Source organism: Podarcis erhardii (genome assembly GCF_964252035.2).
Source record: "Podarcis erhardii genome assembly, chromosome: 2".
NCBI lineage: Eukaryota > Metazoa > Chordata > Lepidosauria > Squamata > Lacertidae > Podarcis > Podarcis erhardii.
In genome coordinates, this window is record NC_138498.1 from 119,577,725 (window position 1) to 119,593,401 (window position 15,677).

General features: G+C 43.0%; 1 protein-coding gene across 1 annotated transcript; it reads left to right on the forward strand.

Moving 5' to 3' along the window:
* Window positions 1-1,634: 1,634 nt before the first annotated feature.
* Window positions 1,635-13,865, forward strand: LOC309335209 (vomeronasal type-2 receptor 26-like; the record flags this gene model as incomplete). The annotated part of the gene is made up of 6 exons (XM_081850082.1): window positions 1,635-1,894; window positions 6,513-6,804; window positions 7,261-8,073; window positions 9,410-9,637; window positions 10,541-10,667; window positions 12,898-13,865. 6 exons carry the CDS (start codon window positions 1,635-1,637, stop codon window positions 13,806-13,808), a joined length of 2,631 nt encoding a protein of 876 aa, XP_081706208.1. The 3' UTR covers window positions 13,809-13,865.
* Window positions 13,866-15,677: the final 1,812 nt, after the last annotated feature.

Sequence of the window (15,677 nt, forward strand, 5' to 3'; positions counted from 1 at the left end):
AAGAGAGATCCCTGGCAATTGCCCAAACATCAGAAGCCAAGGAAGCCTGAGGTTATATGTGTCACACTGTGCTGGAGGGTGTTGACTTCTTCTGATTACCTGGCTGTGGGGGAGAAAGGAGAAGTCAAAATAGAGGCATAAGAGGCCAAGTCAGAATGACCTCCCTGCTGCGGCTTCTGCTGCCGCCTCTAATGCCCCATCAAGTCTGTGGGAAGCTGAAGGCAAAGTGCTTCTTAAAGTTGATGAGGGAAGAAAATGAAGCCCACAGTTACTCCCGGCCTGGAGACTTCCTCATTAGCGGAATCATATCTCCAAGAAGCTTTGCTGAGGAACTCCCATATAACTTTTTCCAGCCCCCAGCAACCAAACTTAAAGTGTAAATAATTAAATACATCATGGATGTCATGCTTCTCGACCACTGCTTCAATGGTACTCTTTAACAGGGAATTAGTTCTTATTTCAGGGATAGGGAGACAGTGCAGAACCATATAATAGACGAGGAATTACAGTGGGTCTACTATGAGTATTACATTTAAGAAACACAGAACTGTTTGCTTGAACAACTTAAGGTATCACAAGAAATCATATTTAAAAAACAAAACATGTAAAGGAAGGTCCACATAAAGAGGCGTGTCTTCAGCATAGAGCAAAAGCTGCACAATGCGAAGCGCTCTCTCCAGAGAGGCTCGCCTGGTGCCATCATTACATATCTGTAGTCACCAGGCAAAAACAGTCGTCTTTCATAAGGCGTCTGGCTTTTAATTATTAGGGTCTTTTTAAGTGGGCGGGGTGTTCCAATCTAGCTTTTAAAAGTAGATTTAATTTTTTTAATGCAGGTTTTAAGGTATGTTTTTGTTTCTTTGTTTAATATAATCATACATTGCTTTGAGTTGCTGTGGAAAAGACGACAAATCAATTCAATAAATAATAATGCAAGAGACACTCATTTGGGGACGTCGTTCCATCTCAGGTTCATCCTATGTAACAAGGATGTTTCGGTGACAAAAAGTGCACTACGCCTGTCTACATCTGTGGGATAAAAATGTAATAATAATAATAATAATAATAATAATAATAATAATAATAATAATAATAATTTATTTGTACCCCGCCCATCTGGCTGGGTTTCCCCAGCCACTCTGGGCGGCTTCCATAGAAACAACAACAACAACAAAAATTAAATAGTGCAATGGACGGACGCATCTTTGTCTCTCCTTCCCTACTACATAGGCTTATTCTGCTACCTCGTTTCCCCCCAAAATGTAATAGAACACAGATAGTTATGCATGTAAGTGATGCCCAAGCCACTCTTCTCATCCTCAGATGCAGATCATAGCCACAAATGTCCAGAAGATCAACATTCAAACAAGCACTAGAATCAATATATTCCTGAGATCATCATATTCCTGGTTTATGAAGAATATTTGGGGATAATCTTAGCTTCTATTACGCTATTCTTGTTTTTAACAACAGGCATAGTATTAGGAATCTTCATTAAATATAAAGAGACTCCAATAGCCAAAGCCAACAACCGGGACCTCTCGTACATCCTCCTCATCTCCCTCTTGCTTTCCTTTTTGTCCTCCTTCCTCTTCATTGGAAGGCCAAGGAGAGTGACCTGCGTTCTCCGACAAATGGCCTTCCTCATCATCTTCTCGATTGCTGTCTCCTCTGTGTTGGCTAAAAGCATCACTGTGGTGCTGGCCTTCCTGGCCACAAAGCCAGAGAACAGGGTGAAAAGATGGCTGGGGAAGAGTCTGGCCAACTCCATTGTCATTTCCTGTTCCTGTGTCCAAGTTGCCATCTGCATCATCTGGCTGGGAATCTCTCCACCCTTCCCAGAGTCTGACATGAGCTCCCAGGCTGGAGAGATCACCCTGCAATGCAATGAAGGGTCTGTTGCCATGTTTTATGCTGCCCTTAGCTACATGGGCTTCCTGGCTGCCATCTGCTTCACGGTGGCTTTCCTAGCCAGGAAGCTGCCTGGGGCCTTCAATGAAGCCAAGCTGATCACCTTCAGCATGCTGGTCTTCTGCAGTGTTTGGGTCTCCTTTGTGCCCTGAGCACAAAGGGGAAATACATGGTAGCCGTGCAGGTCTTCTCTATCTTGGCTTCCAGTGCTGGGCTTCTGGGCTGCATCTTCATTCCCAAGTGCTACATTTTTATACTGAGGCCTGACCTAACTACAAAGGAATACTTGACAATAAAAACTAAAGAAGTCATCTGATCTTGGGTACTATGTATAGGGACAGATTCTGCTTACAGTACAAACTCAAAAACAGGGCAGAGACTCAAAAACATACCTTTCTTTAACATCAGCAGCCAGGAGCGCCTCAGCCCTGTTTTTGAGTCTCTGCCCTGTTTTTGAGTTTGTTTGAAACTTCAAACCTCAATTTCTTATTACCACTGCTTGGTTCTATTAAATAGGGTTATGTTTAAAACTTGTCATTGAGGTTTTCATACCTTTTTTGTAAACTCGAGGAAGCATTTTCAGCCCTGCTCTTGAGCTTGTTTGATATCACTTTAAATCTTATAATTTCTTTATTTCCTTCTGAGGAAACTGATTAGTTCAGTGAAACGAGTTTTGTAGCCGGCATCTCATAAAGTCTTTGTTTAATTCTAGTTTATTTTTTGATTTTTGTTATTCTACAGTCGATTACTTCTCATTTCAGGGGTTTTCACGGTAATTTCTTTTGTTTTGTGTAATTACAACAGAATCTGAAGCAGAACCAGTTTTGTCTCCAGAGGGGGGGGGGTGTATCTGAGAGGCAGAGCTTGTTCCACCCAAGTTCTATGCCCAACATCTCCAGTTTAAAGCATGAAGAAGCGGGACCAGGGAAAGCCACTTTCATTCTGAGATCCTGCCAATTAGAGGGGATAATACTTAGCTGGATAGGCCGGTGGGCTGCATACACATCAGACATTTGAGACACAGCATGTGACCCCCAATGAATACTGGGAGCTGTAGTTTACCCCCCACAGAGCTACAGCTCCCAGTACTCTTAACAAAGTACACACTTTTCTTACAGGGATGCTCTCATGTTCTTTATGTCAGGAGTTCAGCCTACACTTGAGTAGGACTCTGGCAGAGACACATGCCCGACTGGCATGTTCTCTCCCTCCTGGTCTTTCGTTTGGGAGCTTCTAGATCAATTTAAATTAGGGTTTACTTTGTTGGACCTCAGTGTCTGGGCTGAATGATGGGGGTGGAGATGTTCCTTCAGGTATACTGGGCGGAGGCTAATTCGGGCTTTAAAGGTCAGCACCAACACTTTGAATTGTGCTCAGAAACGTACTGGGAGCTAGTGGAGATCCTTTAGGACCAGCGTTATATGGTTCTGGCAGCCACTCCCAGTCACCAGTCTAGCTGCCGCATTAGTTGTAGTTTCCAGGTCACTGTCAAAGGTAGCCCCACGTAGAGCGCATTGCAGTCGTCCAAGTGGGAGATAACTAGAGCATGCACCATTCTGACTAGACAGTCTGTGGGCAGGTAGGGTCTCAGCCTGCGTACCAGATGGAGCTGGTAGACAGCTGCCCTGGACACAGAATTGACCTGTGTCTCCATGGACAGCTGTGAGTCCAAAATGACTCCCAGGCTGCACACCTGGTCCTTCAGGGGCACAGTTACCAGATTCAGGACCAGAGAGTCCCCCACACCTGCCCTCCCCCTGCCCCGTGTCCCCACACAAACAGTACTTCTGTCTTGTCAGGATTCAACCTCAATCTGTTAGCCGCCATCCATCCTCCAACCACCTCCAGACACTCACAAAGGACATTCATCACCTTCACTGGTTCTGATTTAAAAGAGAGGTAGAGCTGGGTATCATACACATACTGATGAACACTGAGCCCCTTCTTGCCCTGCTTATGAGCTTCCCAGAGCTGTCTGATTCACTACTGGGAGATACAGGGTCCTGGACACAATTGTCCTTTGGTCTGATCTGGCTGCAGGGCTCTTCCTAGGTACTTGTGAGCAAAATTCAGGTCAAACTCTCCCTATCCCCTTTCCTTGACTCAGATCAAAACTTTGGAGGTGCATATCACAAACACGCTTTTCTCCAGCTGTACACTTGCCCCTTAAGCCATATAAGACTCCGGGGAGTTGTTGATGTGAAACTTCTTCAACTTATAATTATTAAAATCATAGTGATTTATTCTTGTAAGAGCTAGAGAGATATTTTTTGGAGATGGCCTAGGCATCAGAATCAACAAGAGTGTTGATAGCAATGCCATTAAATGCACTGTGGCTGGAAAGCAAAGAGTGCAGAGAATATTTCCTGAGACTGAGTCAAGATCTGAAGCAGGAGAGAGGAAGGGGCAGGGGATATGCATGTGTGATGTTACATAATTCGGAAGTCACAGCAGAACAACACCCAAATCAGTAAAGCCACTCACTGCGACTTTGGTCTTGGAAGAGCTGTTTGCTTCTTCTGATCTGCTTTCACTGGAGGTGAGAGGAGCCACTGATATGAGAGATGTAGAAGGCAGAGCCAGAATGAGATCCCTGCTGCTTCTGTTGCTGCCTCTGCTGCTAATGATGCCCCATAGAGTCTTTAGGAACCTGAAAGCAAAATGCCCCTTGAATCTGATCAGGGACCAGCATGAAGCACTCAGTTACTACCGGCCTGGAAACTTCCTCATTAGTGGGATTGTATCTCCAAAATATTTTTTCGGAAAGCTTCCATACAACTTTTCCCAGACCCCCTTAACCAGGGATAAGGGGTAAGTAATTCTATGCAGACCTCTCCAATGGCTGCTTTTTAAACCAGGCAAATAGCCCCTATTCAGAGCTCCAGAACCTGTGACCCTCCGGACATTGTTGGGTTAAAGTTCCCATCATCCCTTGCTGGCTGGGCTGGTACTGGTGGGAGTCGGAGTCCAGCAATAGATTCCCAGCCATCCATTCCATTTTCAGCTTCCCTGGGACTTGCAGGAAGTGCTCTTCTGACAACACCATAATGCAAATGATCAGGGATCAAAATGAGGCATAACATTATTCCAATTTGGGTAGATAGGTGCGGGCGACACCAAATTCAGGCAATTTCCAAAGTGCAAAGTTTCTATTTATTTTACTTTTATTTTATTTTGACACTATATCACATAATTACAATAATCTGCCAATAGTGCAACAGTAGACCATGTGAAAATTCCTCTTCGCTAAATTAATGCTTTCCTTCTCCATCTCCACCTTTTCCCTTTCGTGTCATATGTTTTTGAATTATGAGCCTGACAAACTGTCTTAAGAAAATTAATACAATGAGTGACATTTTTTGGCTGGAAAGAAAGAGAAATAGGCTTTAAATAAAATAAATACATATCATAATACAGAGCAGAAGACTTCCTTATTAAGGGAGTTGGATGTCCAAAATATGAAAAATAATTTTTCAGCTTTTTCTCACACACCCCTTCAGCCGACCAGATTTCATTCATAACTACTGCAATGCGCTCTATAAAGCTGGTGGGGCTACCTTTGAAGGTGACCCGGAAACTACAACTAATCCAGAATGCGGCAGCTAGACTGGTGACTGGGAGCGGCCACCGAAACCACATAACACCGGTCTTGAAAGACCTACACTGGCTCCCAGTACATTTCCAAGTACAATTCAAAGTGTTGATGCTGACCTTTAAAACCCTAAGCAGCCTCAGCCCAGTATACCTGAAGGAGCGTCTCTACCCCCATCGTTCTGCCCGGACACTGAGGTCCAGCAACAAGGGCCTTCTGGCGGTTCCCTCGCTGCGAGAAGCCAAGTTACAGGGAACCAGGCAGAGGGCCTTCTTGGTAGTGGCACCTGCCCTGTGGAACGCCCTCCCACCGGATGTCAAAGAGAAAAACTACTACCAGACTTTTAGAAGACATCTGAAGGCAGCCCTGTTTAGGGAAGCTTTTAATGTTTAATAGACTATTGTATCTTAATATTCTGTTGGAAGCCGCCCAGAGTGGCTGGGGAAACTCAGCCAGATGGGCGGGGTATAAATTATTATTATTATTATTATTATTATTATTATTATTATTATTATTATTATGACTGGTTGATGAGTTTGGTACCCCTGAACTCAAATGGTTTCTAATGACCAGGGCGACACCCTGTTTCCTAGTTCCCAACTTAGTGGTCATCATTGGCAAATGACATGCCCTTGCTTGACCCCTGTGTTGACTTTTAAAAAACAGTTGGGGGATCTATGCAGACATCCTCTGAAGCAGCCAAAACCATGCAAGTAGCATTGCTGCAACTTCCCAGTCTTTTACAAATTTTGGGATTGGGGATGGGGTTCATTTTTACTCAGTTTTGTTCTTTGAAGAGCATGTGCACTTCTAAGCTCCTTACAATGGAGCACATATCCTCCAACTATTATTGGAGAATGCAGAGATCTTTGGAGAAGAATGAGGGATATAAATTCAAGAAATAAAATGCATGCATACATACAAGCTATTATTTGCAGAACAAATATGTTTGTTTTTGTTAAATGGTGAATAGCAGTTTAACGCTTCAAAATTGGTTGATTTATTGCAGTTTGTCTGCCAGCAGGTACTGGCGAATCTTGTCCTTCTTGTTCACCATCCAGGAGATCAACAGTGATCCCAGGATCTTACCCAACATCACCCTGGGTTACAACCTCTATGAGAACCATTTAGATGAAAGGATAACTTCTGACGCCACGATAGATCTGCTTGCAGGTGTGGAAAGCAATATTCCGAACTATAACTGTGGGAAACAGAATAACCTGCTGGCTGTTCTTGAAGGGGGAAATTCTGCAATCTCAAAGCAGATTTCATCCATGTTAGGCATCTACAAAATCCCACAGGTAGGTAGGGTGGCAGCATGGAGGGACAAATAAAATTCCACTTTTTTTTTTTTTTTACACCTTTCTTTCCAGAGAAGTCAAGAGAGCGCATTAAAAACGAGAAAACAGCTTTTTTTGTTTTCAAAATTCAGCCTCCACCAACCTAGCACCTTCCAGATGTTTCAGACCACAATACCATCCTACATCCAGTTGGAGAGTTGGAAAGCTAATTTAGTCCACCCCCCTATAATGTAGCAGACTCGAGATTAAGAGTCTCATGCTGTACTTATTGACCTATCCCAGTCACAGCCAGTACAAATTTTCTTAGATATTAATCACTTCAGATTAATAAGGATATGTTCCTGGAAGTAAAGCAAATCACTATCAGTTTCTATTATGATCTTGTTGAGATTCCTACATCGCAGGACTAGATGACCCTCAAAATTCTACAATTTTAATTCTTTCTTTTCTCACTAGATCAATTTTGCCTTCATGGCTCAGGTTCTTGAAGATAAAACCCAGTCCCCATTTGTCTACCAGATGGTCCCCAAAGAAGAAGCTCAGTATCGGGGCATTGTCCAGTTGCTCCTGCATTTTGGGTGGACGTGGATCAGCCTCCTTGCTCCGGACAATGATGCTGGAGGAAGATTTGTGAGTGACTTAACGCCTCTGCTGATTGGCAGCGGGATTTGCATTGCCTTGTCCAAAAGATTTCCAGAAAAGGATCTAATTAAAATGTTCAGCTCAAATGAACCATATGGAACCTGGAGACAAGTCGATGTATGTGTTTGCTACATAACCACTCAAATGGGATCAAATATGATTATTGCAATTCAAGTAGCACGTGGGAAACAAATTGGGCCAAAAGTCTGGATCACAACAGCTTTTCAGGACATCGACTTGAATTTGTCTTATCCTCCCTATATCTTCCAGCACTTACATGGTTCTTTATCCTTTGTAATGAAAACCAAGATCAGTAGCAGCAGAAGGGCCTATTCTATACCAGGCTCCCATCTTCTTCAGCAATTTTGGGAGGAAGCTTTTCATTGTTCATATTCAAAACATGTGCTGTCTGTGAGAGGCTGGACAAGATGTGTAGAGGAGGAGAAACTGCAGAATTTGCCCCAAGAGGAGCTCCAGAGAGCCCTGTCTCAAGACAGCTACAGTACTTACCTCAATATTCAAGCTGTGGCTCAGGCCTTAAATGCAGCATATTCATCTAGATCCAGGTGGATGTTAATGGTGAATGGAGGAGACACAGTGGAACATCAAAGGTTATGGCAATGGCAGGTATTTCCTTTTCCTTTTCTTTTTTGCAAACTATCCATTGTCCCAATGATGGAACCAAATTTACAAGTGAGATTTTTCCTTGCCCGTTTCTGAAGGAAATTCAATTTGTAAGGGTTCTGGTTAAGGTGAACATTTTGGCTTGCTTTGGTTATGTCATATGAGACACTTCCATATCCAGATTTCTGTTTTTTTAATAATGATTTTTATTAAATTTCTGTATTACATTTTAGAAAATTCACTTAAACAACCTTAAAATATCAGTGACTTTCCTTCCTCTCTTTCCATGGTTCATTTTGCACAACATAAATCCCTGCATATTTTATATGAACTAAACCATTCAGTATTCCATTATTAAATCCATCAAAAATTATTTACACTGTTGAATTTATCTTAATGCTGCCAACGTTTTCAAGTAAAGACAATTTCCCCCCATATACCGCATTTTCGCTCCATAGGGCGCACCGGACCATAGGGCGCACCTAGTTTTAAGGGGGGGGGGGAGAAAGAAAAAGCCTGAGTTTCCCCCGACCCCAGCCCCCAGAACAGGCTGCTATCCGCAAGATTTCGGAGCCTGGCGGGAACTCCTGCCGCACTCAGAATGCTTGCGGATAGCTGCCTGAAGCCGACCCCTCTCTCTCTCCAGGCTTCAGCGAAAGCCTGCATTCGCTCCATAGGACGCACACACATTTCCCCTTCATTTTTGGAGGGGAAAAAGTGTGTCCTATAGAGCGAAAAATATGGTATTCAATAAACGTTTTCCAATCTTATCTAAACATATGTTGTTCTTGTTCTCTTATTCTATATGTTAAGTCTGCAAGCTGCACATTTTCTATCAACTTAAGTTGCCATTCTTCTTTAGTTGAGACCTCGCTCGTTTTCCATTTGGGGGCTAACAAAACACGGTCTGCAGTAGTGGCATACATAAATAATCTTTTTTGACATCTGGGAATTTCCGCCTGAGTTATCCCCAACAAAAAGGACTCTGTTTGTTTTGTTTTTTTTAAGTACTTTTAAACATTTTCCCCCAGTTCATTATGAATTATTCCCCAATACTCTTTTACCCTTTTACAGGTCCACCACATATGATAGAAAGTACCCTCAGTCTCATTACATCTCCAACACTTATCTGATTCAGTCTTATATATCTTAGCAAGTCTACTTGGAGTTAGATACAGGTTTCTTCATCAGGGATGAAATCTCATATCCCAATCCGCTGGGTGTTTAAGCTGCCCATCAACAGTTAAGCACCTGGAATGTAGACTGAGTGGGCACAGAGATCTTCTGGTCAGTCTTCCACATTGCTTTCTTAATGCTGATGTTTTCCCTGTCATTCCAGCTTCACCCTTTCTTAAGAGAAATCCAGTGTTCAAATACTTCCATGGGCAGACTATGTTTGGATGAGAATGGGGAGCTGCCAGCTGACTTTGATATTGATAACTGGGTGATGTACCCTAACGGGTCCTGTGTTCGAGTGAAAATTGGGAGTCTGGAGAAAGTGACTTCTGCTGGCCTAAAGTTCGCCATTAACCCAGAAGCCATTGAGTGGCCCAAGCAGTTTAACAAGGTATGAGGATATAACAGAGGGATGAGACTAGGAGAGCCTGATTACACTGTTCATAGTGCAACTGCTGCACAACACGTGTGCAGCAGTAAGGTGTCTTAAGAACTATATCTTAAGAAACCAGTAAATGCTGCCAGACAGACCAGAGGGGAATCTGGGGCGCTCAAGGAAATACTGGAGCCCCAGGATTCTGAGACAAGATAAGCAGCATTTCCCAGCCAGGTTCCTCTCTGTTCATCTGGGGAGGAAAACCAGCATTTATCTCTTTCTTTCTCCCAGGGAACAGAGTAGACCACTTTTCTCTAACACCCAAACTGTATCCCCAGGAGATTGCACCCAGCAGTTAGGAACATGGCAGATGGCTCAAATCCTTACATTTAGCAAATCCAGATTTCAGACTCCAAGAGGCAATTGGTATGAAGATCTATTCAGATTAGAAGGAAGGGAAGAAGGAAAATGGACAAAGCAGAATACTGAAAAGAGGTTGATATCCCTCCTTCTTTGCCAGTCCTCAGAGCACCTTTGAAAACGTAATAATCCAGGAGTCATTTTTAACGTTCTTGTCTTCGGGATATTGCATGTACAATTGCTGCATTGCATCAGTGTGGTTTGTTGCCACTATTTTCTTATTGCTGTTATTCTGGATTTGTTTTTGCCTTATTTTGTCCTCTGTATAGAAGGTAGAGATAACAAAGTTGAGGCAAAGAAGCAAACACACCAAACAGTTTTCCCTGCCATGCCCTTTTCTTAAAAAAATAAATAAATAAAGTGCTTCCCCAGAAATAAATGGACAGGGTCAGTGGGACTAGGGATCTTGCTGGATGCTTTGCAAACTCTATGAAATAATTCCATCGGCACAGGTGCTCCTAACATTTTCTGCTTGATATACCTTGTCTTGATTATTAGACTGTGCCTCGCTCCAGGTGTACCGAAAGCTGCCACCCTGGATATGCCAAGGTAATTCAAGAAGGAGATCCAGTTTGCTGCTACTCTTGTGTTCCATGTGCGGAAGGGACAATCTCCACTCAGGAAGGTGGGTGATTCCAAGGGCGGGGTGGCGAGGGTGACTCTGTGGTCTAAACCACTGACAAGAATTCTGAGATCACGTTAAGGGTAGCCAACTTCTGTGCGATTGCCATAAGACTTAGGTAACAAGCTGTGCTATCATAATGATTAAGGTTTTAAATGATAATTTTAGGTTATATGTTAGTGACTAGAATAGTTTATATATTTTTTAACTGTTGCTATATCTGTATTGTCCCTGTTAAAGGTAAAGGGACCCCTCACCATTAGGTCCAGTCGTGGCCGACTCTGGAGATGCGGCACTCATCTTGCTTTATTGGCAGAGGGAGCTGGCATACAGCTTCCGGGTCACGTGGCCAGCATGACTAAGCCGCTTCTGGCGAACCAGAGCAGTGCACAGAAACGCCGTTTACCTTCCTGCCGGAGTGGTACCTATTTCTCTACTTGCACTTTGGTGTTCTTTCGAACTGCTAGGTTGGCAGGAGCAGGGACTGATATCCCTAATTGCAAATTCAAATGTATCCCTATTGTGTTTTATGACTTCCTTGATATTGTATGTGGGCTGGAACTGGTCTGTGACCAAAATAATAAAATTCAGTATTCACTGAGCTTTTTGGGCTTGCTGATTGTTAGGGCGGCGGTTCAAATCCCCGTGATGGGGTGAGCTCCTGTTGCTCCATACCAGCTCCTGTCAACCTTGCAGTTTGAAAGCATATCAGCACACATAGATAAATAGGTAAAAAAGGCAAAGATAAATAGATAAATAGGTACCGCTGTGGCGGAAAGGTAATCAGCGTTTCCGTGTGCTCTGGTTTCCATCACGGTGTCCCATTGTGCCAAAAGCAGTTTATTCATGCTGGCCACATAACCCGGAAAGTTGTCTGTTGTGGACAAATGCCGGCTCCCTCGGCCTGAAAGTGAAGACCAGCATCGCACCCTATAGCTGAATTTGACTGGACTTAACCGTCCAGGGGTCTCTTTCCTTTACCTGACTCCGAGGGAGAGGGCATTCCTTGGGAGAATAAGAACAGGTCAGAGATTTACTCAGAGGCTCCTTCTGTGAAGATTCTGATGGCATTTTTGAATCTGGATCCTTTCCTGGTGTCTACATTATTATTCACCTTCATTAATTAATTAGTTACTGAAAGTGAGTTTAAAGGAACGACAGAAATGAAGTTATATCTGGGGTACAAAGCATGAGGTGAATTCATAGAATCATAGAATGATAGAGTTGGAAGAGACCACCAGGGCCATCGAGTCCAACCCCCTGCCAAGCAGGAAACACCACCAGAGCACTCCTGGCAGGGAGCAGGGAGAGTGCTCAGCATGCACTATGCACTATGTGTTCCTGTTGCTATTTCCAACCACATCTTCAGTGATCAAAGAACCAAAGCACACCCAAAAGAAAGTGAATTAAAAAAATTATTAAGAATAATTTACCAGCAGTGATTTTTAGAAAATGTTCATTTATAATTATGATAGCAGGATACAGAATAAACAAGAAATTGTATGAAAACGATTAAACTATAACAGTTAACCATAAACAGATCAAACTATGACTATACAGTGGTACCTCGGGTTACATACGCTTCAGGTGACACACTCCACTAACCCAGAAATAGTACCTCGGGTGAAGAACTTTGCTTCAGGATGAGAACAGAAATCGCGTGGCGGTGGGGCAGCAGCAGCAGGAGGCCCCATTAGCTAAAGTGGTGCTTCAGGTTAAGAACAGTTTCAGGTTAAGTACAGACCTCCAGAACGAATTAAGTACTTAACCAGAGGTACCACTGTATAAACTATATAAACTGTAACTATATAAAATAACAACGGGCCTATTGTGAGCATTACACAAAAGAAATATTAATCCAATTACATTTACTACCTAGGATATAACAATTATATCTAAAATAGTTGAAAGCAATTATCCAAAAGTCCAGGTAAACAGGTATGTCTTCTGTACAATGAAGACACCAGATGCACCTCTGTGGGGAGGTCTTTTCCTGTCAATGTTACCTACATCACAAGGTTATTTCGGAAACAAAAATTGAAAAGTGTCACATCTATCTCTTTTGGATACACATGTATACACAGCTAAATAAATCAATTAACATTTTCCTCCTTTGTTGCAAATTCCAATTTTGTTACCTCCTCCACGTTATCATCTTCTTCCACAATGCAGCATGACACAGAGAGTTAGAGATATAAGTGATGGAGATGAAAACACTTTTTCTCCTCCTCAGATGCAGACCATTGCACCAAATGCCCAGAAGATCACCATCCAAACAAGGACCAGGATCAATGTATTCCCAAGATTATCACCTTCCTGGCCTATGAAGAATCTTTGGGGATCCTTCTGGTTTCCGTTGCCCTTTTCTTGTCATTAACCACAAGTTTCGTTTTAGGAATCTTCATTAAATACATGAAAACTCCCATAGTTAAAGCCAACAACCGGGACCTCTCCTACATCCTCCTCATCTCCCTCTTGCTTTCTTTTTTGTCCTCCTTCCTTTTCATCGGCCAGCCAGGGAAAGTGTCCTGCCTTCTCCAACAAGCAGCCTTTAGCATTATATTCTCAGTTGCTGTCTCCTCTGTGTTGGCAAAAACCATCACTGTGGTGCTGGCCTTCCTGGCCACAAAGCCAGGAAACACTATGAGGAGATGGCTGGGGAAGAGTTTGGCCAACTCCATTGTCATTTCCTGTTCCAGTGTCCAAATTGTCATCTGCATCATTTGGCTGTGTATCTCTCCCCCATTCCCAGACTCAGACAAGCATTCCCAGGCTGGAGAGATCACCCTGCAATGCAATGAAGGGTCTGTTGCCATGTTTTATGCTGCCCTGGGTTACATGGGCTTCCTGGCTGCCATCTGCTTCACGGTGGCTTTCGTGGCCAGGAAGCTGCCTGGGGCCTTCAATGAAGCCAAGCTGATCACCTTCAGCATGCTGGTCTTCTGCAGCGTTTGGGTCTCCTTTGTGCCCACCTACCTGAGCACAAAGGGGAAATACATGGTAGCCGTGCAGATCTTCTCTATCTTGGCTTCCAGTGCTGGGCTTCTGGGCTGCATCTTCCTTCCCAAGTGCTACATAATTATATTGAGGCCAGATCTGAACACAAAGGAACATTTGACTGCTAAAGCTAAAGCTGGCACCTGATCCTTAAATATGCAGTTTTGACAGTTGATACCCAACCATATCTTCTTAGATACAAACCTCTCTTCATTCTGCATAAATTAGAGTGATGACAATGAATGCCTAAAGACTCTGCAATGGCCACAGGCATTATGAGATTATAATTTTCTATGCCTTGCTGTACCACAGCCTGATTCCCCTCAGATTCTTGATCAACCATCTGACCTTCATAATCCTCATGGTCTTCTGGGGATCACTGTGACTGGTTTGGCACATCTGTTTATTTATACGGCTAACTTGCCCTTAAACTGCCCCCCAAACTGGATCACAACATATCAAATGGCAAATAATAATTCAAAAAAACATATTAGAAACAACCAGAAGAAATTGCAATATTAATGAGGAAACAAATAATAAAAATAAAATAATAAAATTTTATTTATATCCCGCCTTCCCCAGCCGAAGCCGGGCTCAGAGCAGCTAACAACATTAAAATGATACAACATTCTAAAATCATTCTAAAAATTCTAAAATCTGACAGTTAAAGCTAAAAACATTGCACAAAACAATGCATGTTTTAGTAGCTTAAACTAAACTGTAGTTATACCAAAACAAAACAGGATGGTAGTTTAAAAAACCCCTCACCGTTTCCCAGGTAATGCACTTGTGTTGGGACAAAAAAAAATGGAGCATCCTCCAAATAATCTGCAGTAGAACTTCTTTGGTGGCTGAAATCCACCCCCACCTCACCCCCGGTTTTATCTCCCTATTTCCTGCTTCGTTGTTGTGTATCAATGTGCTGGAGAAGAACAGACCCAGGGGACCAAAATTGGGGAACCCCATGTGTAGAATTTGAAAACTCAAGACTAGGTTGAGCAAAAGTGATACAACAACAAGAAGAACAACAACAAAACAACAACAACAAATTTGTACCCTGCCCATCTGACTGGGTTGCCCTAGCCCCACTAGATTATTGTCATATGTGCAGAAGAAATTGGCTAGAAGAGACTGTCACCTTACAGAAACTATTTCCTTCATAGTATGGAACCGTTTAGAGCCAATTATTGAACCACTCACTTGGCCTGATTGCCCAGGTTAAGTCTGTAGCCTCTCCTCTGAATCGTGCAGGCGGGAAGCCTAGCCGAAAAATGGCGCCTTATAGTGTAACTGGCAGCTATCCAAGAAAGCAGGCATTATTTGTATTGACTTTTTGGAACTTAATGAAATTCTCTCCATTTTAGTTAGTTTGTTTTTAGATTACAGAAGTGTTAGCTGCTCTTATTTATCTAATTATATATGAAGTGAATAATAATAATAATAATAATAATAATAATAATAATAATAATAAAGACCAGGCTCAGGGCAGCTAACAATCAATAATAAAAACAAGTTGATTAAAATACAACTTAAAAGCAAGATTAAAATACAACATTAAAACATTAAAATGCAGCCTCTTCACAGGAGGAGAAAGGAAAAAAGAAAGAAAGAGGGGGAGGGAATCAAACTGATTCTAAGCCAAAGGCCAGGCGGAACAACTCTTTCTTACAGGCCCTGTGGAAAGAAATCAGATCCTGCAGGGCCCTGGTCTCATGAGGCAGAGTGTTCCAGCCGGCCGGAGCCAGTGCTGAGAAGGCCCTGGCTCTGGTCAAAGCCAATCTAACTTCCTTAGGGCCCGGGACCACTAGGGTGTTGCTATTTATGGACCTTAAGGTCCTCTGTGGGGCATACCGGGAGAGGCAGTCCTGTAGGTACGAGGGTTCTAGGCCGTGAAGGGCTTAATACTGTGCTAGTGAGGCACCCTTTTCCACAGGGAGAGGCTCAGACTCAGAAGCGCAGAGACTCTGGGACCCCTGGAAGAGGATGCTTTGCTTGCTGGCTGCAGAGTGCAGAGCT